Source organism: Ochotona princeps, chromosome 29, assembly GCF_030435755.1.
Source record: "Ochotona princeps isolate mOchPri1 chromosome 29, mOchPri1.hap1, whole genome shotgun sequence".
Lineage (NCBI taxonomy): Eukaryota > Metazoa > Chordata > Mammalia > Lagomorpha > Ochotonidae > Ochotona > Ochotona princeps.
Genome location: NC_080860.1, coordinates 19,050,885 through 19,078,448, shown reverse-complemented (window position 1 = coordinate 19,078,448; position 27,564 = coordinate 19,050,885). Strand labels below are relative to the sequence as shown.

Genomic DNA, 27,564 nt, shown 5'->3' with positions numbered 1-27,564 from the left:
ATACGGACCCCAGTTCTAATCCCGGAGGCCCCACTTCCGAGCTGGATGGGATTCCGGCACATTCAAGGCAAGGACTTCAGCCGCTACGTTATTGCACTGAGCCCAGGAATTGTGTTTGGATGTGGGTGTTGTGGCAAAGGAGTTAAGCAGCCACCTGCAGGGCCAGCACCCCCTTATGGGCACCGATTCATATCCTGGCTGCTTCACTTCTCATTCAGTTCCCTGGTAACACTCCTGAAAAAGCAGTGGAGGATGTTTAGGGGTCCAAATGTTTAGACCTCTGCATCCACGTGGGAGACCCAGAAAAAGCTCCCAGCTCTGAATGTTGTGGCCATCCGCAGAGTGAACTAGTGGATGCCAGATCAGCTTAAAAAAAAAAAAAAAAAATCTGCTTTTTACCCAATAGGTTAAATCTGAGACCAGATCAGGAGTTTCCAGCGCTAGCAAAATGTATCATTGCGAGTCAGGGGATACAGGAGGTGTTCAAAAGCTGTGGTTGGCCGGGGTCAGCCAGGGGCCTGGAGTGGCCCCATGTGGCTCAGGATACAGGCTCAATGAGGACCACCTGTTGCGGAGAGGGAGCCGATATGGGGAGGGGGAAAGGAGGAAGCTTTTTTTTTTTTTTTTAAGATCTGCTACCCCAGGGTGTGTTTGAACGGGCATGGCATTGAACCGCAGCTGGGCAGCCTAAACGCAGCAGTGCCAAGGCTCCATGCTAGCGCGACCGCCCATGGCTGGCGAATCCCACAGCGCGTCCCCAGCGAGGCCTGCACGAGCCAGCATGCGCACTTAGCAACGGTTGGCTGGTGGAAAAACTACAGTTCCCGGCATGCCAAGCGCCCGATTCCGGCGTGGGCCTCGGGACCCGGAAGTAGCTCCGAGATCCGGCGGCGTCTGCGGGCTGGCTAGTGGTGGGCAGTGGATTTTCTGCGTTCGCTGGTCCCGCCGCTGCCCTCGCCGCCATGGGAAAACGACAGCACCAGAAGGACAAGATGTAAGTCCAGGACTCGTCGGGGGCGCCTGTCCGGGGCTTGGCGTAGCCCTTCCTTTCCCTCCCAGACCCATGTCCCCCTTGTCGCCCGTCCGTCACCTCCTGCCCGGAGCCCCTGCCCGCTGTCCACTGTCCACTGTCCAGGCCGGGGTGAATGCCCTCCGGCCGCCGGGGTGCCTGTCCAGCTGTCGTCCAGAAGTGGAGTGACGGGTCGGCGTGCCGGGGGTCTCCGTGTGGGGTTCAGGCGGCAGCCTGTGACAGGGTGGAACACACCCTCCCACCTCCACCCGCTTCCACCTCCCGCTTTTGGGGACCCGGGGTCCCGCCTGTGCTTCTTGTTGAGTGGCCTTGCTGTATCTCCGGCTGGGCTGCTGGACCCTCCTCCCGGTCTCCCACCTGTGCTCTCTGCTGATGGTCTTTCGTGGTCATCCCCTAAGCAGCTCCCCAAACTTTTTTTTATATATTTATTTTATTACAGAGAGGAGGAGAGACAGAGAGGAAGACCCTCCGTCCGACGATTCACTCCCCAAGTGAGCCGCAACGGGCCGGTGCGCGCCGATCCGATGCTGGGAACCAGGAACCCCCTCCAGGTCTCCCACGCAGGCGCAGTGTCCCAATGCATTGGGCCGTCCCCGACCGCCCTCCCAGGCCACAAGCAGGGAGCTGGATGGGAAGTGGAGCTGCCGGGACTAGAACCGGCGCCCATATGGGATGCCGGGGCTTTCAAGGCGAGGACTCTAGCCGCTAGGCCACGCCGCTGGGCCCAGCTCCCCAAACTTTTAAAAATGCATGGATGTGTTCCTGTCAAGTGCAGAATGACGGAAGGGAGACAAAGGTCTTCCATCCCCCGGGTCACTATCGCAGTAGCCAGGGCTGACCGAGCCAGGGATCTCTTTGGTCCATGTCCCCCGGGGGGGGTGGCAGGGATCCTGCAGCCTGGGCCGTGGTGCTCTGCCCGTCCCAGGTGCATCAGCGGGGGCAGGTGCCGGGTCAGGAGTGGAGCAGCTGGCACCTCCTCCCGGGATGTGTGACATGTAGGGTTGGGGGGCTGTCTCGGAGTGGCAGCTCAGCACTCTCCGCCGTCACGCCCACCACACTCTGGCACCATTCTTTGTTTCTCTCTTTTGGCTTTCCAGTGGTGTGAAAGCGGTGTCAGCATCAGCTGGCTGTGGGACTTTTGATCTTGGCCAGGGCTAGGCCAGCATCTGGTAGTGGTGCGGGACAGGAGGGAGGGAGCACAGGTCCCGTCCAGCTGCTTGAGCTGGGGGGTGGGGGGGGCTCATTGTCTTGTTCATGCTGTGGGCGTGTTTAGGACCCACGGGGCTGAGCCAGGTGGTTTGTAAGAAGTGCATTTCCCTGGGTCAGCACTGTGCCTCCACTGGCTAATCCCCCACTCTGTGGCACTGGCATGTGGTATGAGCACAAGTTCATGTCCTGGCTGCTCCACGTTCCATCCAGCTCCAAGCTTGTGGCCTAGGAGAGCAGTAGAGGACGGCCCGAAGCCTTGGGACCCTGCACCCACATGGGAGACCCAGAAGAAGCTCCTGGCTCCTGGCTTCGGATTGGCTTAACTCTGGCCATTGCGAGCATTGGGGAGCGAAGCAGTGGATAGAAGATCTTTGACCCTCCTCTATGTAAATCTACCTTTCCAACAAAAATAAGTAAATGTTAAAAACAAAAACAACAGCAAAACAAGCAAAGCAGTGTGTTGCGGGCTGGGTGGGGGTTTCAGTGCCCAAAGGATCACCAGCTGGGTCATCTCACCTTATACTGGGCTGACTGCTCACGAGCTGGGCCTTCTTTCTCACCTCATCCGCCACTGTGCCCTCGGTGGAGTTTGAACAACTCCTTAGGCCCTGCTGTTCTCTTCCCCTTCGGAGCCACTGCTGCTGCTGCTGCTGTGACCTATCTGCCTGCATTGGGTGCCACCTGCTGAGTGTGGGCCATGGGGAACCCCCATCGTCCAGGCTTGCCTGCCTGGCCACCATCCTGTGTCACCTCCCACTGGGGTCCACAGCACCCCAGTACCCTCTCACCATGCCCCTCTTGTCCTGGCTGGCCTGCTGCCCTGCAGTCTTCGTGGGTGTAGCCCCACTCACTGTCATTCTTACATCAGTTCACAGGGTTTCCCTTGGAGCCAGGCAAGGCTGTTCGTCTGTTCCATCCATGTCTGCTGAATGACAAAATGTCTGTCATCAGTTTTTACTTTTAAAGATTTCTTTTTTAAGATTTATTTATTGTTATTACAAAGTCAGATATACAGAGAGGGCCGTCCTCGACTGCTTTCCCAGGCCACAAGCAAGGAGCTGGATGGGAAGTGGAGCTGCTGGGATTAGAACCGGCGCCCATATGGGATCCCAGTGTGTTTAAGACGAGGACTTTAGCTGTTAGGTCACAGCGCCGGGCTCCAAAGATTTATTTCTTTTTTTATTTTAAAATTATATTTTTCTGTTTATTTTTATTGGAAAGGCAGATATACGGAGAGAAGGAGATACAGAGAGAACTTGCATCTACTGGCTCACTCCCCAGTTTGACACAACCTCAAAACTGAGCTCATCTGAAGCCAGGAACCAGGAGTTTCTGAGTCTCCCACGTGGGTGGAGAGTCCCGTCCTCTACTGCTTTCCCAAGCCACAAGCAGCTGGGATATGAACTTGTGCCCATATGGGATCCTGATGTATATAAGGTTGGCATTTAACCACTGGGCTACCATGCTGGGCCTCATTTCTTTTTTATTTGAAAGACAGAGTGGGCCCGGCATGGTAGCCTTGCAGTTAAAGTCCTTGCCCTGCATGCACCTGGATCGCATATGGGCGCCGGTTCTAATCCCGGCAGCTCCACTTCCCATCCAGCTCCCTGTTTGTGACCTGGGAAAGTGGTCGAGGATGGCCCAAAGCCTTGGGATCCCGCAGCTGCGTGGGAGACCTGGAAGCAGCTCCTGGCTTCTGGTTTCGGACCAGCTCAACTCTGGCAATTGCAGTCACTTGGGGAGTGAATCATTGGACAGAAGGTCTTCTCTCTCTCCTCCTCTCTGTATATCCAACTTTCCAATGAAAATAAATCTAAAAAAAAAGAAAAATGGCAGAGTGACAGAAGAGAGATCTCCCGCCTACCGGTTCACTCCTCAAATGGCTGCACCAGCCAAAACTGCGCTGATCTGAAGCCAGGAGCCTCTTCCGGGTCTCCCTTGTGGATGTAAGAGCCCAGGGACTTGAGCCATCCTCCGCTGCCTTTCCAGGCGCATGAGCAGGGAGCTGGATTGGAAGTAGAGCAGCCAGGACTGCAATGAGCACCCATGTGGGATGCCGGCACTGCCAGTAGAGGCTTAGTGTGCTGTGCAGTGGCACCAGCTCCCACATCATCTGCGCCTCTCAGTGATGAGGATGTGGATGAGGGAGGTGGCAGCAGAGTGAGCTGTTGTCTGTCTCTCTGCCCCCTTCAGGTACATTACTTGTGCGGAATACACTCACTTCTATGGCGGCAAGAAGCCAGGTAAGGCGTGGGATTGCTGTCCTCTCTGTGGGGTTAGGGGCTGGCCGTCAGGAAGGCTGGCCTCGTCCTCCAGTGAGCCAGGAACGGGGATGGCGGACAGAAACGCAGACGCTGCACGCAGCAGCCTACTGAGCACCTCATCCATGTGGTGATTTTTTTTCTAATTGAATTCTTATTTTGATCTAATTGTAGTATTTTTTAAAAGATTAATTTATTTTTATTGCAAATTCAGATATATAGAGAGAGGAGAGACAGAGAGGAAGATCTTCCATCCGATGATTCACTCCCCAAGTGACCACAACGGCCGGTGCTGTGCCACTCTGAAACCTGGAACCAGGAACCTCTTCTGGGTCTCCCATGCGGGTGCAGTGTCCCAAGGCCTTGGGCCATCCTCGACTGCTTTCCCAGCCCACAAGCAGGGAGCTGGATGGGAAGTGGAGCTGCCGGGGTTAGAACTGGCGCCCATATGGGATCCCGGCGTGTTCAAGGTGAGGACTTTAGCCGCTAGGCCATGCTGTCGGGCCCGTGCGGTGATTTTTTTTCTAATTAAATTCTTATTTTGATCTAATTGTAGTATTTTTTTTAAAGATTAATTTATTTTTATAGCAAAGTCAGATATATAGAGAGAGGAGAGACAGAGAGGAAGATCTTCCATCCGATGATTCACTCTGCAAGTGACCGCAACGGCCGGTGCTGCACTGCTCTGAAGCCAGGAACCAGGAACCTCTTCCGGGTCTCCCACGCTGGTGCAGGGTCCCAAGGATTTGGGCTGTCCTCGACTGCTTTCCCAGGCTACAAGCAGGGAGCTGGATGGGAAATGGAGCTGCTGGGATTAGAAGTGGCGCCCATATGGGATCCTGGTGCATTCAAGGCAAGGACTTTAGCCACTAGGCCACGCTGCCAGGCCCAAGGTTTATTTTTATGAGAAAGGCAGGCAGATATGCAGAGAGAAGGAGAGAAAGATCTTCCATTCACTGGTTCACTCTCCAAGTGGCCACAACGTCTAGAGTTGAGCTGACCCGAAGCCAGGAGCCAGCAGTTTCTTCTAGGTCTCCCGTGTGGGTGTAGGGTCCACGGTATTGGGCCATCCTCTGCTGCTTTTCCAGGCCACAGGCAGGGAGCCATAAGGGAACTGGAGCAGCTGGGACCCAAACTAGTACCCATATAGGATCTTGGTGCTTGCAAGACAAGGATTTAACCATAGGCTGTCTTGCCAGGCCCATTTTTTTTTTTAAGGTTTATTTATTTATTTATTTTTTTAAGATTTTTAATTTATTTATTACAAAGTCAGATATACAGAGAGGAGGAGAGACAGAGAGGAAGATCTTCCGTCCGATGATTCACTCCCCAAGTGAGCTGCAACAGGCCGATGCGCGCCGATCCAGGAACCTCTTCCGGGTCTCCCACGCGGGTGCAGGGTCGGGAAGCTTTGGGCCGTCCTCGACTGCTTTCCCAGGCCACAAGCAGGGAGCTGGATGGGAAGTGGAGCTGCCAGGATTAGAACCGGCGCCCATATGGGATCCCGGGGCTTTCAAGGTGAGGACTTTAGCCGCTAGGCCACGCCGCCGGGCCCGGTTTATTTGTTTTTGATAGAAAAGGAGAGATAGGTATCTTCGATCCACTGGTTCAGTCTCCCAGTAGGTAACTGGAGCTGGGCTTGTTGGAAGCCAGGAGGCAGGAGCTTCTTCCAGGTCTCCCCTACGTGCAGGGGCTGTCTCTGCTGCCTCCCTAGGTCCATAAGCAGGGAGTTGGATGGGCAGTGGAGCTGCCAGGGATGTGAACCGGTGCCCATATAGGATGCAGGCACAGCAAGTAGAGGCTTAAACTGCTGTGCAACGGCCCCAATTATTATCATTATTTTTAAATATAGCTTAAAAGATCAGATTTTCCTCTTACTAAGGTAAAGAGTGAAAGGATGACACCCACAGCTGTCCAGGCTGCCGGGTCGGGTGCCTGAGCTGATGTTCACGTGAGTCAGAAAGTGGGTGCTCCTGTCCTGGGCTCTACTCTGCCCCCAGCAGTGGGTGCTGGGCCAAGAACTGGTACCCGCATCACTGAAAAAGGTAGCTGAGCCTAGGGAGGGCACGGAGGGGAAACGGGGTCCCCAGAGCCAGTTTTCTACCTATTCTTTCCCTTTCAACAGATCTCCCACAATCCAATTTTCGGCGACTGCCGTTCGACCACTGCAGGTAAGTTTTTGGCAAGCTGGCTGTTTCCCTGGGGGTGTTCCTCCGCAGCGAACAGGAGCCTGAACTCTGCGGTGCCTGCCGGGTTCTCTCTGGGCTCCCCCATCCAGATGTTTTCTGCCGGGGGGAGCCCCATGGCGTGGCCAGTCCATGGTCGTTGTATATATTTATTTGCACTGTCCTTTAACTCCCTTTTTAGTTCATCTTTAAGAATTATTTAGTTGAAAGGCAGAGAGAACTGGGGAGAGAGTGAGTTATCGCCACGTGACCCTAACAGCTGGGATTGGGCCAGGCCGAAGTCAGAAGCCAGGGACTTGTTCCAGGTCTCCTGCTGGTGCAGAAATACAAACACTTGGGCCACTCTCTACTGCTTTCCCGGGTGCATTAGCAGGGAGTGGGATCGGAAGTAGAATAGCTGGGACTTGAACTAGCTTCTGTATGGGATGCTGGTTTTGTGGCCAGTGGCTTAATGTGCTGTGCCATGGAGGCAGCCTCTCATGGTGTGACAAGAGGCCCTGGCGTGACGAGGGTGTCCTGGCATGACGAGGGGTCCTGGTGTGATGAGGGTGTCCTGGTGTGATGAGGGGTCCTGGTGTGACGAGGGGTCCTGGTGTGATGAGGGGTCCTGGTGTGATGACGGTATCCTGGTGTGATGAGGGTGTCCTGGCGTGGCGAGGGGGTCCTGGTGTGACGAGGGGTCCTGGTGTGATGAGGGTGTCCTGGTGTGATGAGGGTGTCCTGGTGTGACGAGGGGCCCTGGTGTGACGAGGGGTCCTGGTGTGATGAGGGTGTCCTGGCGTGGCGAGGGGGTCCTGGCGTGACGAGGGGTCCTGGTATGATGAGGGTGTCCTGGTGTGATGAGGGTGTCATGGCGTGGCAAGGGGGTCCTGGTGTGACAAGGGGTCCTGGTATGATGAGGGTGTCCTGGTGTGATGAGGGTGTCATGGCGTGGCAAGGGGGTCCTGGTGTGACAAGGGGTCCTGGTGTGACGAGGGGTCCTGGTGTGACGAGGGTGTCGTGGCGTGGTGAGGGGGTCCTGGTGTGACGGGGTTCACCAGATGTGCTGTCTCCTTACCTGTGGGCTCTGTTGTTCACGCTCCACAGGCGGGAGACTCTGTGGCCCGGCCTCCTCCACACCCAGGTCCTCATTTCAGAGCTGTCCCAGGCTCTCAGGGACTCCGGTCCTGACTGGGACAAGTGCCCGGCCCTCGGACATCTAAGGGGCTATTATTTATGATCTGGTACAGGCAGGGCACCCCCAGACCCCTAGACACTCCTGAGAGTGGGCAAGGCAGCCTCCGCAGAGAAGCCTTGTTGAGCTCAGACAGGGAATGCTGGTCCTGTCATCCAAGGCCACCGCTGGGGACTCCCTTGGACTTGACTGTGACAGGATTCCCATCGTAGGACATGCAGAGGCTGCCCCTGGGAAACTCTCAGGGCCTTTACCTGGTGCTTGCAGTTTGGCCAGAGGCAGCTTTGGGGGCGTGTATCCAGGGTCACCCTGAGTTCTGGAAGCCAGCATGGGGCCCCTGCAACTGTTAGAGGCTGGAGGCCAAAGGCAGGCGTCCCAGGAGCCATGTGGGGTGGTGGCCGGGCCAGCTGGAGGTGTGCCTGGCCTGCCTGGCCGCTGACCAGGGCTGACCCCTTCTTTCCACAGTCTCTCCCTACAGCCCTTCGTGTACCCTGTCTGCACCCCTGAAGGCGTCGTCTTCGACTTGCTGTGAGTCGGTCTTGAATTCTGACCTCATCTACACCCACGTGCCTATAGGGAAGGGGCGATTGGGCCAGCTTGAGGGTTCATAGCTCCAGGCAGTGCCGAACTCATGCCCCTGGTCTCAGCATCCTTGGGAGCCCTAGGATCCTTTAGGAGACCCAGGCGCCGGGGATGTGGCGGCAGCACTGGCCATGGCCACCTGGAACGAGGCTGCAAATCTCTGCCACTTGTGGGGGTCCCAGCATTCTCACGGTGCACCTGCTATGCTTGTGTCCTGAGAGTGTCTGGCCTGCTGGTGGCGGAACCAGGATGGGGAGTCAGTCCTGTGCCATGGCTGGTCTTGGCAGTGCCATGTCTGGCACTGTGTTCCAGCACTCGCCAACTCCCGTCACTGTGTGGCGTTTCTGAACCATCTGAAAAGGTTTGTAGGAAATGCAGAGCCAGTCGGACAGCCTGGGCTCTTCCGTCTGAGTTGAACGACATGGCTGAGGCCAGCCTGGGAGTATGGTGTGGGAGCTGCTGGCCACCTGGCTACTCTGGAGTGCCTGGGGTGGGTGTGTGGTGTGGCAGCCCCGTGCCCGCTGGTTCCCTGTCTTCCCAGCACTGCGGGCAGTCCCTGGGCGGAATGGAACACAGTGCCTCTGCTGGCCCCAGCCCGCAGCAGTGCCGACCGGTCTCATGCCTCGTCTCTCTCCTCCCTCAGGAACATCGTTCCCTGGCTGAAGAAGTACGGGACCAACCCCAGCAATGGGGAGGTAGGTGGCCGGGGGACCGCGGGGTGGCCCTCCGTGAAGGGTGCTGCAGAATCGGGGCTCGTGCCTTCGCTTTGGTCTGGTGGTGGTCGTGCCCTCCTGTCCTTTTCCACAGAGGGTTGCCCATGTACTTGCAGGAATACCTGTGTGAAGGTGCTTCAGAAAGCGTAGTCACGGGAGCCAGTGTTTGGGCACAGTGGGTGATGCCAGCACCTACAGCAACAGCATCCCATGGAGGAACGTTGTGCGAGCCCTAACCCTTTATCTGGGCCTCCCACGTGGGTGGCAGAGGCCCAGTACTAGGGCCACCCTCCGCCACTTTCTGAGTGTATCAGCAGAGAGCTGGATCGGAAGTGGAGCAGCTGGGACTCCGGCCGGCCTTCTGAGCTGGGCTGTTGGTGTGCACTGGCATAACCTACTATGCAGGTTCCTTTTTCCCGTCTAACTATAACGTGGTCTCATAAAGAAAAAATTATCACTTGTTTTTGTTTTTGTTGTTATTTGTTTTTTTCATGAGGACACTCTCTTTATCCCCCATGAGCACTCAGAGGTTTCGCTTCTGGGTCAGCGACTTGTGTCCATGATGGTTGATTTCAGGGCTTGGGCTGGGCACAGATCAAGGAGCTGTCCTGCTGACTTTTCTTGGCCATTAATGTTTTTCATGTTCCCTCTCGAGGTGAGGGGTGGGGAGCTGTGTGAGCCCCCGGTAGGGGTGGAGAGAATGCGTCTGTGGATGGGGAGGGGGTGTGCGGTCCTGGTGGTCTGCCTGTGTTAGTGCAGGGACGGGAGTGGGCTGCTGACACCACCTCAGGGGCCTCTGTGTTGCAGGTGGAGTGTCCTGGGGTGACCGGAATGGTCATGCTATCAGAGATGATGCGTATCCTCCCAGGGGCTCCTCGCTGTTCTCTCTGTGTGAGCTCTGCAGCCTGTTGGCTGTTCACCAGGGTGTCCACAGGCCCAGTTGCTTCCGCGGCACTCGGCCCCTGCTGTGCAGAGGTCCTTGGGGTCTCCTCGGATGGGCTAGAGTAACTGGCTCTCTTGTCTGTCATGGACATCTAGGTGTGTTCTTCTTCATTTTTCTGGAGTGAACAGCAGGGGTGGTCCAGTCCTGCAACCTGTGTTCTGTGGTTGAACAGGTGTTTCCTGAGATTGGTCGGTCGAAGGTACTCATGCAATTCAAGGGCCACTCCTGACCAGGTCACTGTACCTGCTCACTGCCGGCCCTGTTTCTTGCACTTCTCAACGGGTGCTACAACCTGTTCCAGACTGCTCTCTGCCCTCTCTCGTTCGTATCTGCTAGTGTGAAGCTGGAATGGGGTGGTCTGCAGGTTAGCCTCCAGCCCCGTTCTTAAGTCCTGGCGAGTGTAGAGGTCTGACCCGGCTCATGCACACTGGCAGGTATGGTGACCCACTGACGCAATCCCTGGAACCCTCAGGCCTAGGCTGTTCCCCAGACCTGGCTCTCATGTGCACCAGTGGGTGTAATGGCCCAACTCAGCCTGTCCCCAGACACAACTCTGGTGCCCACCAGCAGGTATCAGACCAGGCCAGTCCCCAGCCCCAGCTCTCACCAGCACTGGTGGCTGTTAACAGCCCCTCTGGGGAGACTCCTTGAGTCCTTGTTAGGTTGTAACTCAGCCCACATGGGTGATGTTGAACATTTTTTCATGGGCCATTTGTGTATTTTTCCTTGAAAAATACCTGTTCAGGCACCCGGCGCAGTAGCCTGACTGCTAGAGTCCTTGCCTTGTATGTGCCAGGATCCCATATGGGCACCGGTTCTAATCCTAGTGGCTCTGCTTCCCATCCAGCTCCCTGCTTGTGACCTGGGAGTGAACCAGCAGGTGAAAGATCTTCCTCTCTGTCTCTCTCTCCTTTTTGTATATCTGACTTTACAATAAAAATAAATAAGTAAATCTTTTTTTTTTTTTTAAGATTTATTTTTATTATAAAGTCAGATATACAGAGAGGAGGAGAGACAGAGAGGAAGATCTTCCGTCCGATGATTCACTCCCCAAGTGAGCTGCAACAGCCGGTGCGCGCCGATCCGATGCCGGGAACCTGGAACCTCTTCCGGGTCTCCCACGCGGGTGCAGTGTCCCAATGCATTGGGCCGTCCTCGACTGCTTTCCCAGGCCACAAGCAGGGAGCTGGATGGGAAGTGGAGCTGCTGGGATTAGAACCGGCGCCCATATGGGATCCCAGGGTGTTCAAGGCGAGGACTTTAGCCGCTAGGCCACACTGCCAGGCCCAATAAGTAAATCTTTAAAAAAAAAAATACCTGTTTAGATCTGTTACCCATTTGAAAATGGGTTTATTTGTTTCTTTGCTCTTTGTTTTAAAGATTTATTTTATTTTACTTTTTTTATTGGAAAGTGAGATATACAGAGGGAGGAGAGAGGAAGATCTTCTGTCTGCTGAATCACTCCCCAAGTGGCCACAACGGCCGGAGCTGTGCCTGTCCGAAGCCAGGAGCCAGGAGCCTCTTCTGGGTCTCCCACACGGGTGCAGGGTCCCAAGGCTTTGGGCAGTCCTCCACTGTTTTCCCAAGCCACAGGCAGGGAGCTGGATGAGAAGTGCAGTAGTCGGGACTAGAACTAGTGCCCAGGTGGGATCCTGGCAAATGCAAGGCGAGGACTTTAGCTGCTAGGCTACCATGCTAGACCCCAAGGAATAAATCTTAAAAAATGAATAAAAGAGGTGGAGTAGCTGGATTTAGGCCAGCCCCCATATGGGATGCCGGCACCACAGGCGGCGGCTTTACCTGCTGTCCCACAGTGCCTTTTCTCTTGAATTGAGTTCTTTATGTGAACTGGTGATGTCCCCTTGTTAGATGTAGAACTGGCTAATGTTTCCTCCCATTCTCTGTGTTGTCTGTTTTGTTGTCAGAAGCTTTTTGGCTTGATGAAATGCCATGTTCTGTTTTTGCTTTAGTTTCTTGTGCCTTTGGGGTCTTAGCCGTGAAATCCCTGCCCTTTGCAGCGTGTTCCGGTGTGTTCTCTGTGTTTTACCCGTGTTTTCAGGTCTAACATTTGTATTTTTCATCCATTTTGGGTTGGGTTTTGTATATGGTGGAAGATGGATACATGTGGATATGCAGGGATTTTTTGTTTGTTTCCCTTTTAATGATTTACGTATTCAAAAGGGAGAGTTAACGGAGAGTTCTCCCATCTGTCTGCTGGTTCACTCTGCAAATGGCCGGAACAGCTGGGTCTGGGCTAAGCTAACGCCAGGAGCCAGGAGCTTCTTTTTGGTCTCCCATGATGGTTCCCACGGCCCAGGGGCTTGAGCTGTCCTCGACTGCTTTTTCCAGGAACATCAGGAGGGAATGTGATACAACACGATGCCACGTTCAGCATTAATTTTCCCTTTTTTTTTTTTTAAGATTCATTTTTTTATTGAAGAAAAAAATTGATTTATTTTTATTGGAAAGGCAGCTTGACAAAGAAAAGGAGGGACAGAAAGGTCTTCCGTCTGCTGTTTCACTCCCCATGTGGCCATAGTGTCTGGACTCGAGCTAAACTGAAGCCAGGAGCCTCTTCTGGATGTCCCACACGGTGGCAGAGTCCCAAGGCTTTGGGCCGTCCTCTGCTGCTTTCCCAGGCCACAAGCAGGGAGCTGGATGGGAAGCGGGGCAGCCGGGACATGAACTGGCGCCCATATGGGATCCTAGCATGTGTAAGGTGAGGATTTTGCCACTGAGACCAAGTATCATTGACTGAAATGCTGACCTTCCAGGACTGGCACAGTGGTGTGGCAGTCTCCCTGTGGGGCAGGCATTCTGTGGCCTTTGGTTCGTATCCCAGCCGCTCCTCTTCTGTTCCAGCACCCTGCTAATTCACCAGGGAAAGTGGTGGAGGACAACCCGAGGGCTCTGGCCCGTGCACCCACGTTGGAGACATGGAGTAAGCGCCTGGCTCCCAACTTCAGACCTGGCTTGGTTTTACATCTAGGGTTCTCTGTTCAGAAACTTAAGAAATATATTTTATTTTGTCTTTATATTTATTTCAAAGGTGGGGGTGCAGACCCATGTGGGATTCTGATTAGGGTGGAGGTGGTTGGAATCGTGGGCGGGGGAGGGGGAAGGCCAGTGAAACACGTGTTTCCATTTTCCTTCCTTTGGGAGGGTGGGCGGATTAAAGTGTCCTGCTCCTTGCTGTCAGACCCTATTAGTGCAGGGGACAGAGAGGACTTTGACCTGCCTTAGAAACCCCAGGGGAGGGAAGAATGTCCTGAGGGTGTTACTTGATGATCTTGGCTGCTCAGAGAAGTTGTTGTGTTTGTTGGCTGCCCATGTCTGCCCCAGGGTGCCCACAGACCCAGGTGGGCCTGGAGTGCTGGAGCAGGTGGGCCTGCTCTCGCCATCCTTGGAGAAGTACCTGAAATCTGTTGGCTTAGATGAGCCAGCTGTCTTGTCTTTTATGTGAATCTGGGTATGCTCTGCTTCTTTTCTTTTCTTTATTTTTATTTATTTTTTTAAAGATTTATTTTTATTACAAAGTCAGATATACAGAGAGGAGGAGAGACAGAGAGGAAGATCTTCCATCCGGTGATTCACTCCCCAAGTGAGCCGCAACGGCTGGTGCTGCGGCAATCCGAAGCCAGGAACCAGGAACCTCCTCTGGGTTTCCCACGCAGGTGAGGATCCCAAAGCCTTGGGCCGTCCTCGACTGCTTTCCCAGGCCACAAGCAGGGAGCTGGATGGGAAGTGGAGCCGCTGGGATTAGAACCGGCACCCACATGGGATCCCGGCGCGTTCAAGGTGAGGACTTTGGCCGCTAGGCTACGCCGCCAGGCCCTCTTTTCTTTATTTTTAAAGATTTTATTTATTTGTTCATATTGGAAAGTCAGATATACAGAGAGGAGGAGAGACAGAGAGGAAGATCTTCCATCCGATGATTCACTCCCCAAGTGACCGCAATGGCCGGTGCTGAGCCAATCCAAAGCCAGGAGCCTGGAGCTTCCTCTGGGTCTCCCATACAGGTGCAGGGTTCCAAGGCTTTGGTCCGTCCTCGACTGCTTTCCCAGGCCACAGGCAGGGAGATGAATGGGAAGCAGGGCTGCCTGGTTTAGAACCTGTGCCTATATGAGATCCCGGCATTCAAGGGAAGGAGTTCAACTACTACGCTATCGTGCCAGCCCCCCCTCTTTTTATTTATTTATTTTTTTAAGATTTTATCTATTCTTATTGCAAAGGCAGATATTCAGGGAGGAGGAAAGACAGAGAGAGGAAGATCTTCCACCTGCAGATTCACTTTCCAAGTGGCTACAATGGCTGGAACTGAGCTGATCTGAAGGCAAGAGTCAGGAACTTCTTCTGGGTCTTCTATGCAGTCCTAGGCTTCAAGTCATCCTGGACTGCTTTCCCAGCCCCCAAACAGGGAGCTGGATGGGAAGTGGGGCTGCTGGGACATGAACTGGTGCCCGTATGGGATCCTAGGATGTGCAAGGCGAGGACTTTAGCCACTAGGCCCTGCTCTCCTTTCTTGCGCAAGGGGCAGCAGTGGAGGTGCCCCCGTCCTGCAGCACATTGGACCACATGTCTGTGTGGTTTTCCCTGAGGTTGGGGATTGAATGCAGTGGTCTAGTTGGAGAACCCTATAAGCAGCCCCCCCTGGGAGGTCCTCAGAGCTGGTTCTCACACGTGCTGGTGGGTGCTGTGACCTAGCCTGGCCCAGTCCACCCTGAGCCCTGGTTCTAGTGTGCACTGGTGGGTACTGAGACCTACTTAGGGGGCCCCACTGAACCTTTAGCAGGCCTGCCCCCAGCCTTGGTTCTCACACATGCCAGTGGTGCCGCAGCCTATCCCGGCCCGGCCCACCCCTATTCCCAGCCCTTGTTGGCAGGTGCTGTGGCCGAGCCTAGTACATCCTGCCTCCATGCTTGGATTTTGCATTTGATGGCAGGTGCTGCATCCTAACCTGGTCTGGCCGCTCCCGGCCTGGGTTCTTGCATACAGTTGTGGGTGTTGAGCCTAATAAGGGTGATGCAAAGAAGCTGCCTCTAGTCTTGGTTTTTGTGGGTGCTGTAACCTAGCCTGGTCGTGCCTGCTCCCAGCCATGGCTTTTGTCGGTGGGTGAAGCAGCCTCGTAGTGCTTGGCCTGGCCTGCCCCCAGTTCTAGCCCCCACTTTTTTTTTTTTTTTGAGATTTGTGTATTCTTATTGCAAAGTCAGATATACAAAGAGGAGGAGAGACAGAGAGGAAGATCTTCCATCCAATGATTCACTCCCCAAGCGGCCGCAATGGCCAGAGCAGCGCTGATCCAAAGCCAGGAGCCAGGAGCCTCTTCTGGGTCTCCCATGCAGGTGCAGGGTCCCAAGGCTTTGGGCCGTCCTCGACTGCTTTCCCAGGCCACAAGCAGGGAGCTGGATGGGAAGTGGAGCTGCCAGGATTAGAACCGGCTCCCATATGGGATCCGTGTGTTCAAGGCGAGTACTTGAGCTGCTAGGCCACGCCGCCGGGCTCAGCCCTAACCCTTTATAGGTAGATTCTGTGTCCTAGTCCAGCCAGTCTTATCACCAGCCTCAGCCCTCATGTGCCTCAGCAGGTGCTGCGGCCTAGTTGGAGTAACTGCAAAGAATGCCTGCCAGGCCTTTCCCGGAACATGGCTCCTGCAGGCACTGGGCGGTGCTGCAACCAAACTCGGCCCAGTTGTATGCTAGCCCTGGCTCTTGCATGCCAGCGACTGTGTTGGTCCAGGGAGGCCCTCCAGGTTTTCCCATCCGCTCTGTGCCCTTACCCAGCTCCCTTGATGACCTGCTGAGCATGGCCTGGTGTGTGGAAGCCCCTAGATGTTACTTCATACGTGTTGAACATGTCTTCCGTGTCCCCATATGGTTTATTCCTAACTCCTTCGCCCTCCTCGTGTGTATGGCAGTGATAGCAGTGAGGTGGCCCTGGCCCCCCACTAAGGTGGCAGTAATAGTAGTGAGGTGGCCCTGGCCGGCAGGTGCTCCGGTTGGTGTTATGGGCACTGCTCCCCCATTGCCCCAAGTCCTTAAAAAAAAACAAACAAACGCAACTCTGCTGGCACACTGATCCAGTTAATACAGAGTTGGTGGGCCTGGTGCCTTGCGTGCCCTGGGATCCCATTTGGGCACTGGTTCTTTTTTTTTTTTTTTTTAAGATGTATTTATTTCTTTATTACAAAGTAAGATATACAGAGAGGAGGAGAGATAGAGAGGAAGATCTTCCGTCCAATGAATCACTCCCCAAGTGTGTGCAACGGATGGTGCTGCGCCAATCTGAAGCCAGGAGCCAGAAACCTCTTTCCTGGTCCCCCACACGGGTACAGGGTCCCAACACTTTGGGCCGTCCTCGACTGCCTTCCCAGGCCACAAGCAGGGAGCTGGATGGGAAGTGGAGCTGCCGGGATTAGAACCGGCACCCATATGGGATCCCGGGGCTTTCAAGGCGAGGACTTTAGCCGTTAGGCCACGCCACTGGGCCCTGGGCACTGGTTCTAATCCCTGCGGCCCTGCTTCCCATCCAGCTCCCTGCTTGTGGCCTGGGAAAGCAGTTGAGGACGGTCCAAAGCCTTGGGACCCTGCACCCATGTGGGAGACCTGGAAGAAGCAGCTCCTGGCGTCAAATTGGCTTAGCTCTGGCCGTTGTAGTCACTTGGGGAGTGAACCAGTGGACAGAACATCTTCATATCTGTTTCTCCTTCTCTCCGTATATCTGCCTTTCTAAGAAAAATAAATAAATCTTACACACACACACACAAATACACACAATTGGCATTAACTAGGCCCAGGATGCCTGCCAGCTGTTAGGGTCACAAACAGGGAGCTGGATAGGAAGCGGAGCAGCCAGGACTCAAGCCAGTTTCCAGATGTGAAGTCCATGCTGCAGGTGGGAGCCTTGCCTTCCGTAGACACAGACTTGTTACGCTGCCGGTGCCTTCTGTGGGGTTTCAAAATCTGCTCAGTTATTTTGTTGTTGTGTGTGTGTGTGTGTGTGTTTTTTTTAAGGTTGGCTTATTTTTAGTTGAAATCCACCCAAGAGACCCAGAGACATCTTCCATTTTATGATTCCCCAAATGGCTACAGTGGACTGTGGGCCAGGTCAGAGTAGAGCCAGGAGCTTCTTCTAGGGCTCTCGCCTGAGTTGCAGGGGCACAAATAATGGGGCAGTTTTCTACTGCTGCCCTGGGGCATTAGTGGGGTGCTGGGTAGGAAGTGGAGCAGCCAGGACTTGAACTGGGGTGCAGGGATTGTAGGCCATAGCTTAGCCTGCGATGGTGCACTTTTGACCCCTTCCTGGACCCCTTCCTGGACCCCTTCCTGGACCTGGGTGAAGCTCCTAACTTAAGCCTGGCCAACCCCTAGTCATTGTGGCTATTTGGGGTGGGAGTGCCAGCAGGCCAAAGGTCTCTTAAAGATGAATTTTATTCTGAAGATTGTTTACGTAATTGAGAGGAATGCTCACCAGTGTGGACCTCGATTAGGGTGAGGAGGGTCGAAGTGTGGAGGAAGGTGGGACAAATATTTTTTTTCCTCCTGCGTCCTCAGGGGAGGTGATGAGAAGGCCACACTTTGCTGTCAAGCCACATCAGCTCCTGGGGAGAGGGGGCGGTCCCCTGATGACACCTTAGAGACCCCAGGGTGGTGAAAAAGTGTCCTGGGTGTGTCTTCTTCATCTGGCTTTGTGCCTAGCCTCTAAAAAATTCTAAACTGGGCCTGGTGTGATGGCTCAGTGGCTAAATATTTACCTTGCAAGATCCCATATGGGCGCCGGTTCTAATCCCGGCAGCTCCACTTCCCATCCAGCTCCCTGCTTGTGGCCTGGGAAAGCAGTTGAGGACGGCCCAAGGCCTTGGGACCCTGTACCCACCTGGGAGACCCGGAAGAGGCTCCTGGCTCCTGGCTTTGAATTGACTCAGTTCTGGCAGTTGCGGACATTTGGGGAGTGTACTAGCAGATGGAAGATAGTTTTCTCTGTATTTCATTCTCTCCTTAAATCTGACTTTCCAATAAAACTAAATACATCTTCAAAACAAAATACCCATCTGCATATTTCTCTTTGGACCCCCACTTGGCGCTGGATGGTATTTGCTCCGAGTTGAAGTTTGCCGCAGGTTGGCTGTTGGTGTGTTGTTCTTATTTGATCACTAGAGGGCGCCAGCCCCTGGGTTCATCCCACACAGCTGCTGTGTCGGGAGTGGATTGGATTGCTGAGAGCTGTGCCTGCAAGCCTGGGGCGTGAAGTCTTGGGGCTCACCCGGGGACCAGTCTCACCACAGCAGGTGCGAGCTGAGCTCCCCCACAGCCTGAGTTGTGCCCCACCATCCGCTGCAAGCTGGGGAGGGCTGCAGGAAGCCGTCCCTTGGCTGCCTGACTCGGGGAGTTTGTAGATGTTGGCCTGCAGGTTTGGCCTGTGTCCCCGGAGCAGTACTGAGTGTCGCTGTGGCTCACCTCGACCTTGGCTCCCTCTCCGGCCCCTGGCAGGGTGTGAAGAAGCCCTTCTGGGAGCTGCGGAGGAGCCGTGTGGCTGTTCTTGACTTCTGGCTTTGTTGTAGGGACTTCCCGTCAGCTGGGTCACTCTGCAAATGCCTCCAGCCAGCAGCTGAACCCAGGCCTCCCAGGTGGTGGAGGGGCCCCTAATGCTGGCACCCTTACCTCTGTCTCCCAGGGTCTGCGTTAGCAGGAAGCTGGAGTGCGGAGCCCAGAGAGCCTGGGATGGGACGCAGGTGTAACCTGGGTCTGAACGGCCTGACCCTTGGGGACCAGAACCAGAAACTGGACTCGTGCCTGGCTTCCTTGGTTCTTTGAAAGGGCCCTCAGGCTGCTGTCACCTGTCGGGGATGGCTGCTGGTGCAGCTCAGCTGCTCTGTCGTCCCCTTGCCGCCGCCTCCTGCCCCGGTGCTGTAGTGTAGCTGGTGAACCTGCCGTCTACAGTGCTGGCTTCCGTATGGGCACCGTTGGCTGCTCTGCTTTCCTGTCAGCTCCCTGCGAGCGCACCCGGGAAGGCAGCAGAAGGTGGCCTAGGTGCTTGGACCTCCGCAGCCATGTGGGAGACCCGGAAGAAGCTTTGGTGTTAGGCCTCAGCCTGGCCAGCCCGCATGTTGTAGCCACCTGGGCAATGAAGCAGCCGATGGAAGCTCGCTCTCTGTGTAACTCTGCCTTTACGTAAACTAGTCCATCTTTAGAAAAAATTATGTGTATGTTATTGATGAGCCCTGCTGTGTTCTAAATGCTGGGTAAATAGTTACTGAATGGTTGAGGGAATAATGACAGGAAAACGTCTCTATGTTCAGTACAAATGTAGCCTTTTTTTTTTTTAAAGTTTTTTTTTAAGATTTATTCATTTTTATTATAGCCAGATATACACAGAGGAGGAGAGACAGAGAGGAAGATCTTCCGTCCGATGATTCACTCCCCAAGTGAGCCGCAACGGGCCGGTGCGCGCCAATCCGATGCCGGGAACCTGGAACCTCCTCTGGGTCTCCCACACAGGTGCAGTGTCCCAATGCATTGGGCCATCCTCAACTGCTTTCCCAGGCCACAAGCAGGGAGCTGGATGGGAAGTGGAGCTGCCGGGATTAGAACCGGCGCCCATATAGGATCCCGGGGCTTTCAAGGCGAGGACTTTAGCTGCTAGGCCACGCCACCGGGCCCAAATGTAGCCTTTTTTTTAAAAGATTTTAAAAAATTAATACTTATTTAAAGATTTGCTTATTTTTATTGGTGAGTCAGATTTACAAAGAAGGAGAGAGAAAGAGCTTCCATCTGCTAGTTCACTCCCTAAATGGCCATAATGGCTGGAGCTGCGCTGATCCTAAGCCAGGAGCCCAGAACCTCTTCTGGGTCTCCCACACAGGTGCAGGGTCCCAAGGCTTTGGCCTATCCTCGACTGCTTTCCCAGACCACAAGCAGGGAGCTGGATGGGAAGTGGAGCAGCTGGGATTAGAACCGGCACCTATACAGAATCCCAGCATGTGCAAGGCGAGAACTTTAGCCACTAGGCTATCTTGCTGGGCCCTTACATTTGTTTTTGTTTGCAAGGTGGACTTTCAGAAAGGACGGGTAAAGAGAAAGATCTGTGTCTAGTTTACTTCCCAAGTGACATCAGTGGTCGGAGCTGAGCTGATCTGCAGCCCAGAGCCATGAGCTGCCTCTAGGTCTCCCATGTGTGTGCAGGGTCCCAAGGCTTTGAGCCATCCTCCCTGCTTTCTCAGAGCGTCAGCACGGAGCTGGCTGGAAAGTGGAGCAGCCGGGACACAAACCAGCATCCACATGGGACACTGACACTGTGAGCAGCGGGGACATCATTTGCAGCATGTGGCGCCAGCCCCCTTATGTGATGCTGGTGGAGTGTGGGGATGCGGGACCTGCGGGGCCTGCAGGCGTTCTGGGAGGACTGCCTGCTTTCTCTGTTCTCCGCCCCCATGGTATTTTGTTCTTTGTCAGTAATTCTGTCACAGAGTGACAAGCAGTCACCTTGTTGTCCCCGCCCAGGTTAGCTTCTGGAAAGGAGCCAGTGGTAACTTTGAGTGGTGGTTCAATGTCCTCGCAGCTCAGGACCAGCCTTCTGCCCGTGGCCTGGTCCCGCAGCCTGCAGGCTGCCCGAGGAGCCGGGCTTGGCGTGTCCAGCCGCCCTCCCGATGCCCGCCTTGCCGGGGCCCCTCCCGGCCTTCCAGCCCTCCCAGCCGCCAGATCTGGGCTACCCTGAGCCCCTTCTGTGTGTGTCCACACCCCTCCCCCCAGTCGTCCTATTTCTTGGGTATCTTCCAGAAACTTGATGGGCGCTCCCTGATCAAGCTGAACTTCACCAAGAACAGCGAGGGTGAGAGTCCCGTTCGGCCCCACCTGCAGAACTGGCTGTGCAACCCCAGGGTCCTGCCTTTGCCAAGTCCTAAAACCCAGGCCCTCCTTCTGATGGAATTGGGCTGTTGTGTTTAATGTCCGAGGATTTCCTGAGGGGTCAAAGTAGTGTCTTTTTTTTTTTTTAAGATTTGTTTTATTATTCTATTTGAAAGGCAAAGGGAGAGATGTCTTCCATTTACTGGATCATTCCCCACACGGTCACAGCAGCCAGAGCTGGGTCCAAAGCCAGGAGCTTCCGGGTCTCCCACATGGGTGCTGGGGCCTAAGTGCTTGAGCCATCCTCCGCTGCTTTCCCAGGCCATTACCAGGGAGCTGGACCAAAGTGGAGCAGCAGGGACACGAACCAGCACCCACATGGGATCCTGGCTAGGCCCAGCCAGTGCCCATGACCTGTGTCCTAAACCTCTCAATTTCTGAACCCCCACCTGCCTCTGAGGTTTCCTTTGCTGTGTATCTGTTGGGGTTTGCTTGGCTGGGGGACTGAGGGTCGTTGGCTGTAGTGAGCCTGGCATGGAGGCAGGCAGGTGGGTGGGTGGCAGGGAGGCTGGGGTGTGCCGGCGTGTGCCGTGGGGACCAGGGCAGTCAGAACCTGTTTATCTGAGGGCAGAACAGAAACTGGGCGCCGCAGGAGGAGTAGGGGTATGGACGGCCTAGCATCTGCTGTCCCCTTGGCTGCCCACTGTGGGTTCTGTGCTCTTCCTTTTCTGAGGCCAGGGCAGTGATGGGTGCCCCTCCCACTTCCTCCAGGGAAGTACCACTGCCCCGTGCTGTTCACTGTGTTCACCAATAACACCCACATCGTGGCCGTCAGGACCACCGGCAACGTCTATGCTTATGAGGTGGGTCCTTGCTGACGAGAGCAGGGTGCAGTGGCTTAGGGGGCACTGGGGGTTGGGGCAGGACCCCAGGAGCAGTCAGGCCCTGGGGAAGGGGCTGGCCTCTGAGGACAGCCCTCAGGGCATTGGAGGAGCAGGCTAGGCCAGGTGCTGTCCACTGCAGGGAGTGCCAGGGCTGGGCCCGGGGCACGCTCAGTGCACCCCCGACCTGCTACAGAACGGAGACCTGCGGGGCTGGCCGCCTCCCTGAGCCTGCTGCCTGGTCTGTGAAATGTCCCGCGGGGTGCGGTGGCCCGCTGGGAGCTGTGCTGAGCGCTGGGTTCTGCTCGCTGCCTGGGGCTCAGCAAGCCCCCCCCCCCCCCTGCTCAACACAATGTGTGCCCCACCCTGTGGTCCCGAGTCAGCTCCCGTCCAGGTGGTGCTGGGGTTCAGCAGGTGACAGGCCTTTGCCCCCGCACGCTGTCAAGCCAGAGCCGGGGCAGGCACGGTGACCCCAGCTCCCTCCTGCAGGCTGTGGAACAGCTGAACATCAAGGCCAAGAACTTCCGGGACCTGCTGACCGATGAGCCCTTTTCCCGGCAGGACATCATCACCCTGCAGGTGGGTTACCTGTCCCCGTGCTGGGCCGTGTGCCCCAGCCTCTCCTCCGGCTCTCACTGCCTCCCTACCCCAGTCGCTCAGTCTGCCTCTTGTGGCATTGGTGTGTCGCCCTGCATCAGGGACCCATCTCTGGGAGTCACAGGAGGTTACCAGTTTAGGTACTAGACTGCTGGTGCCTGGCTCCGCCTTCCGCTCCAGTCTTCTGCCAAGATGCACCTGTCGGGGGCAGCAAGTGCTGTCCAGTTCAGGTCCCGGCCACCCCCGTGGGAAACCTGAGTGGAGCTCCTGGCTCCCAGCTTCAGGCTGGCCCAGCTCAGGCTTTTGCAGTCATCTGTAGAGTGAGCCAGCAGGTGTGAGATCTCTGGGCAGCCTGCACAGGTGCCAGGCCCTCTCTGGCTTCTCCTGTTCTGACGTCAGCTCCATGACTGTCACGTACGCACTGGCTACCCCTGGCCACATGCGCAGCTCCTCAGCTGCACGTCCCAGAGTAGAGGAACAGGGTTTGGGGAGCAGCTGGCTGGGTTCTGCCTGTTACCACCTGTCCTGTTGCCCAGCCCCAGTCCTGAGTTGAGCATTCTGTCTGCCGTAGGACCCCACCAATCTGGACAAGTTCAATGTCTCCAATTTCTTTCATGTCAAGAATAACATAAAAATAGTGGATCCAGGTATGTCCCAGTAGGGTCTGGTGTGAGGGTGGTCGTGGGGAGAGATGGGACCGGGGCTCACTGAGCAGAGGGAAGCCCCGCGTTTGCCTGTGCTGTGGGTGATCCGTGAATCCGAGCTGTGGCTGTCGCCATGCGGCACCACAAGGCATGCCACCCTACACACACGGGTAGCAGTAGTGTGGGCAAGAAGCAGGGCTGCCGTGACCTGTGACCCCAGGGTGAGCTGTCCTTTGATCACACGCGAGAGCAGTCGTGTGACATGCAGTGCAGCCCCCACCCCAGCCAGTGGCGCTGTGGGGTCACGTGGGACACTTGGGGAGGTCGCAGGGTGTGCCTTTCCCAGCGCCGGCCGTGGGGGGCTGCACCCTCAGCCCTGGCCCTGGGCCCGCTTCTGCCTGCAGATGAGGAGAAGGCCCGACAGGACCCCTGCTACTACCTGAAGAACACCAACGCCGAGACCCGGGAGACGCTGCAGGAGCTCTACAAGGAGTTCAAGGGCGACGAGGTCCTGGCCGCCACCATGAAAGTGCCCGAGAAGAAGAAAGTGGACAAGCTGAACGCTGTGAGTGGGCACTGCCTCGCCCAGTGGGGCCCCGTGGATGCCAGTCAGGGAAGCAGCTGGGATACCCAGACTGTTGTCCCCCCAGTCTCGGAGCCTTGAATGCCTGCTCTTCAGGCCTGCTCCCTAAGGGAGGCAAGAGGGGTGCGTGGTGTCCATGCCAGGAGCCCCGAGCATGCTGGGGCTCTGCGGTGGGTTGGGCAGTGGCCTCTTGGGGTCAGGGCTAGTACAGGGGGTGTAGAGGTGTGTGGTTGATCCTGGCTACCCACCTCTACTTGAGGCCCAAGTCAGTGGCTCTAGCCCTCCAGGCCACAGGCAGGAAACTGTCCCTGCGCCTGCTGGGCCCCATTGCCAGGCCTGAGCAGCGTGTCTTTGTTGGCAGGCCCACTACTCCACGGGCAAGGTCAGCGCGTCCTTCACCTCCACTGCCATGATTCCTGAGACCACACACGAAGCAGGTAGGGCCCCCAAAGGCCACCTTGGCATCAGCCGCCTTCCTCAGCATCTCCTTAGGGCTGGGTCAGGCAGGGGCTTTGTGTAGGGGTGGAGGGTGCTGGGGGTGCCAGGCTGGTTGCGCCCCCTCAGTCACTCCTGCACGTCCTGTAGGGCCCAGGCAAACCTGTGCGCATTGGCCTAGGGCTCTACCCCTGTGCCTCCTGTAGGGCCCCGGGGAACCTGCCTGCCTTGGCTTCGGGCTCCCGTGGGCTCTGCAGAGCTGGGGTCCTGCTCTGGCATGCCCAGTCCGATGTCAGGGGCAATGGGGGTTGGTGGCTGCCCAGATGGTGAGCGGGTACGGAGCTGAGGCCTCGCCCCCAGCTGCCATCGATGAGGACGTACTGCGCTACCAGTTCGTGAAGAAGAAGGGCTACGTGCGCCTGCACACCAACAAGGGTGACCTCAACCTCGAGCTGCACTGCGATCTGGTGCGTGCCCACAGGGGGGCAGCATGGGGCAGCGTGGGGCTGAGGGACCCTGGGCCCACGTGACTCCTGTGGCCGTGCTGTGGTTGCCCTGTGTGACAGAAGTCACCGGGTTCCTTCACAGACACCGAAGACCTGTGAGAACTTCGTCAAGCTGTGCAAGAAGCAGTACTACGATGGCACCATCTTCCACAGGTCCATCCGCAACTTTGTGGTGAGTGTGGCAGCCGGGGAGGGGCTGCGAGCACCCGGAGACCCCTGGGAACAGGGTCCGCACAGCAGCCCCCTCTGCCTTCACCTGTTTACCTGTCTGGCAGGTGGGGAGTTGGGCGCTGGGCAGCTCTGGGTACAACCCACTCACAGGCTTTTATTCTTGCAGATCCAAGGGGGCGACCCCACTGGCACAGGCACAGGTAGGTGGTGGGGTGGGATGAGGGACAGTCAGGCACGTCCCCGTGTCTGGAGGCCAGATGTCTCGTGGGCCGTGCCTACAGGTAGACGGAGGCCCGAAGCAGGACCAGGGACCTGTGGCCTTGACCTGGGGCAGCAGCCTCTGCCTGTGTGGCAGGCAGGCGCGGCGGGGCCGGGGTGCTCTCTGCTGCCCACCACCCCCTTTACTCCCCTAGGTGGGGAGTCATACTGGGGGAAGCCCTTCAAAGATGAGTTCCGGCCCAACCTCTCGCACACGGGCCGTGGAGTCCTCAGCATGGCCAACTCGGGGCCCAACAGCAACAAGTCCCAGTTGTGAGTACATGGGGCACCTGCAGGGGCCTCCTCTCTGCCCCTCCCCAGCCTGAGGCACTGCCAGCCTCCTGGGTGTCCAGAAGGGAGCCTGCGTCACCAGGGGCAGGCAGTGATGTACAGGTGGCCCGGCAAGGGCGCTGGGAGGAGTTGGTGGCAGCAGGAGCGCATGCCAGGTTGCCGGGTGCTCCCAGGAGAGGGCGAACTCGTCCTGTGTGTCCTGGGGCTGCAGGTGGCCTGGCTGTTCCTCCGTTGGTGTCCTTTACCCTGCAATGATTTTTCTCCCTATATAGAACTACTCATTAGGAATTTGTGGTTTTAAGAGTTATTCATATGAAAGAGTGAGCTAGAGACAGACAGGTCTGTATCTGCTTTACTCCCCAAATGGCTGCCAAGGCCAGGCTGAAGCCAGGCGTTTTTTCCCAGTCTCCCACACGGGTGCAGACTCGGGTACTTGGGCCATCCTACCCTGTTTTTCCCAGGTGTATTAGCCAGGACTTCAACCGATGCCGACATGGAATTCCAGGGTTCTAGGCCGTGGCTTAATCCACTGTGGCACTGTCACCTTCACCCCTTTAGATCCTGAAGGTGCTCTGCTCTTCAGTGGGTTTGTCTTAAGGTAGATTGATTTAGAAGGCAGGAAGAGCCGGGACTGGGGGCCTCCTGACATCTGGCGATGTCCCTTCCTGCTCGAAGGTAGTGGTGGCCATGTTGCACACAGCACAGTGTGGGGGTCGGGGCAGGCAGGGGCTGTGAGCGCCAGAGGCTAGACACTCCTCCCCATGCTCAGGGTCGCCCACACCCAGGCCACAGCCCGGTGTGCCTTCTGCCCCTCTAACCCCTGCATGTCCCTAGAGGGTAGCCAGAGGCTTTCCTTCTTATGCGCCAGCCTGCCCGGCCTCGCTGCACCCTGCCTCCCGTTTTGGAGCCCTGGGTGGTCGTGGGCTTCCACTTGCACCCCTCCCCAAGACAGCCATGCAGGGCTGGTGTGGCTGGATCCACCCCTAGCAGGTGGGGCTGTGCACACTTGTGTCTGCGCACACACACACTCGCCCACTATGCATAGTTGCACCTGCCGCGCAGTCCCATGTGCACACACACACACACACTGGCGGGCTCTGTGTACAGCCCCCGCTCTCTTGTTCTCCCCACAGCTTCATCACCTTCCGCTCCTGTGCTTACCTGGACAAGAAGCACACCATCTTTGGACGGTGAGCAGGACAGGCAGATGCCTAGGGTGTGAGTGGAGTTAGGGTCAGCAAGCAGTTCTTGTAAAGCCAGGAGCTCCTGACAGTTTCGGGGGGACTGGCACTGGGCTGCATCTGCAGCAGGAAACTCCACAGGCAGTGGTGTGGCCTCCCCAGTGGGTGCTGTGCTCAGGCCGCCTGCCCATGTGGCCCGCTGCTCGGCCCATGCTGGCCTGAGCCAGTGGCATCTGCATGGCGTGTCTTGCAGCCCCCTTCCTGGTTGGGCTTGGGGTCTGGCTGGCAGGGCACCCTGCCCTGGATACACATCACTTCCTCCCTTTGCCGTAGTGTGGTTGGGGGCTTCGACACACTGACAGCCATGGAGAACGTGGAGAGTGACCCCAAAACTGACCGCCCTAAGGTATGCCTCTTGGGGGGCAGCTGGGGCCGTGGCGCAGGTGGAGCACTGGCAGAGGTGGCGAGCCTGCCATCGCTGACCCGGTTGCTCTTTGCTACAGACGGACATTCGCATTGAGGCCACCACTGTGTTCGTGGACCCCTACGAGGAGGCCGATGCCCAGGTGAGGAGGGCGTGGGGCTCTCCACCTTGCGGGGACAGGCCCCGAGGCTCTGGGTCAGCTCTGGGCCTGCTCCTCCACAGATCGCTGAGGAGCGCAAGAAAACACAGCTGGATGAGGAGCCTGAAGCCAAAGCCAAGACCCCGCAGTCTCAGCCTGGGAGCCAGGGTCCCCAGACGTACCGCCAGGGAGTGGGGAAGTACATCAACCCAGCTGCCACGTAAGGCAGGAGGAGTGGGGGGCGGCCCTGAGGGGGTAGGGGACGTGCAAGGGGCTGGGCTCACGCATCCTCCCCGCAGGAGACGTGCGGCTGAGGAGCCGTCCACCAGCACCGCGGCCCCAGCAGCCAAGAGGAAGCCTGGCCGGGGCTTTGGGGACTTCAGCTCCTGGTAGTGCTGGCTGCTGCTCAGATCCCGGTAGGAACGTGGGGTCCGGGCTGAGCCCCAGGAAAGAGCTCTCCCCACGGTAGCCTAACTTCCGAGGCTGGTCCAGCCAGAGCCCGAACTCTGCCCTCC

At 56.5% G+C, this 27,564-nt stretch overlaps 1 protein-coding gene across 1 annotated transcript; it reads left to right on the top strand.

Moving 5' to 3' along the window:
• The first annotated feature begins 801 nt into the window (after positions 1–801).
• On the top strand, positions 802–27,564 carry PPIL2 (peptidylprolyl isomerase like 2). The gene is made up of 20 exons (XM_004592042.2): positions 802–994; positions 4,433–4,482; positions 6,626–6,671; positions 8,326–8,388; positions 9,086–9,137; positions 20,871–20,922; positions 21,711–21,802; positions 22,310–22,399; positions 22,989–23,064; positions 23,466–23,626; positions 24,006–24,081; positions 24,440–24,546; positions 24,668–24,757; positions 24,923–24,956; positions 25,170–25,287; positions 26,439–26,495; positions 26,820–26,892; positions 26,990–27,052; positions 27,133–27,269; positions 27,349–27,564. Exons 1-20 carry the CDS (start codon positions 963–965, stop codon positions 27,440–27,442), a joined length of 1,563 nt encoding a protein of 520 aa, XP_004592099.2. The 5' UTR covers positions 802–962; the 3' UTR covers positions 27,443–27,564.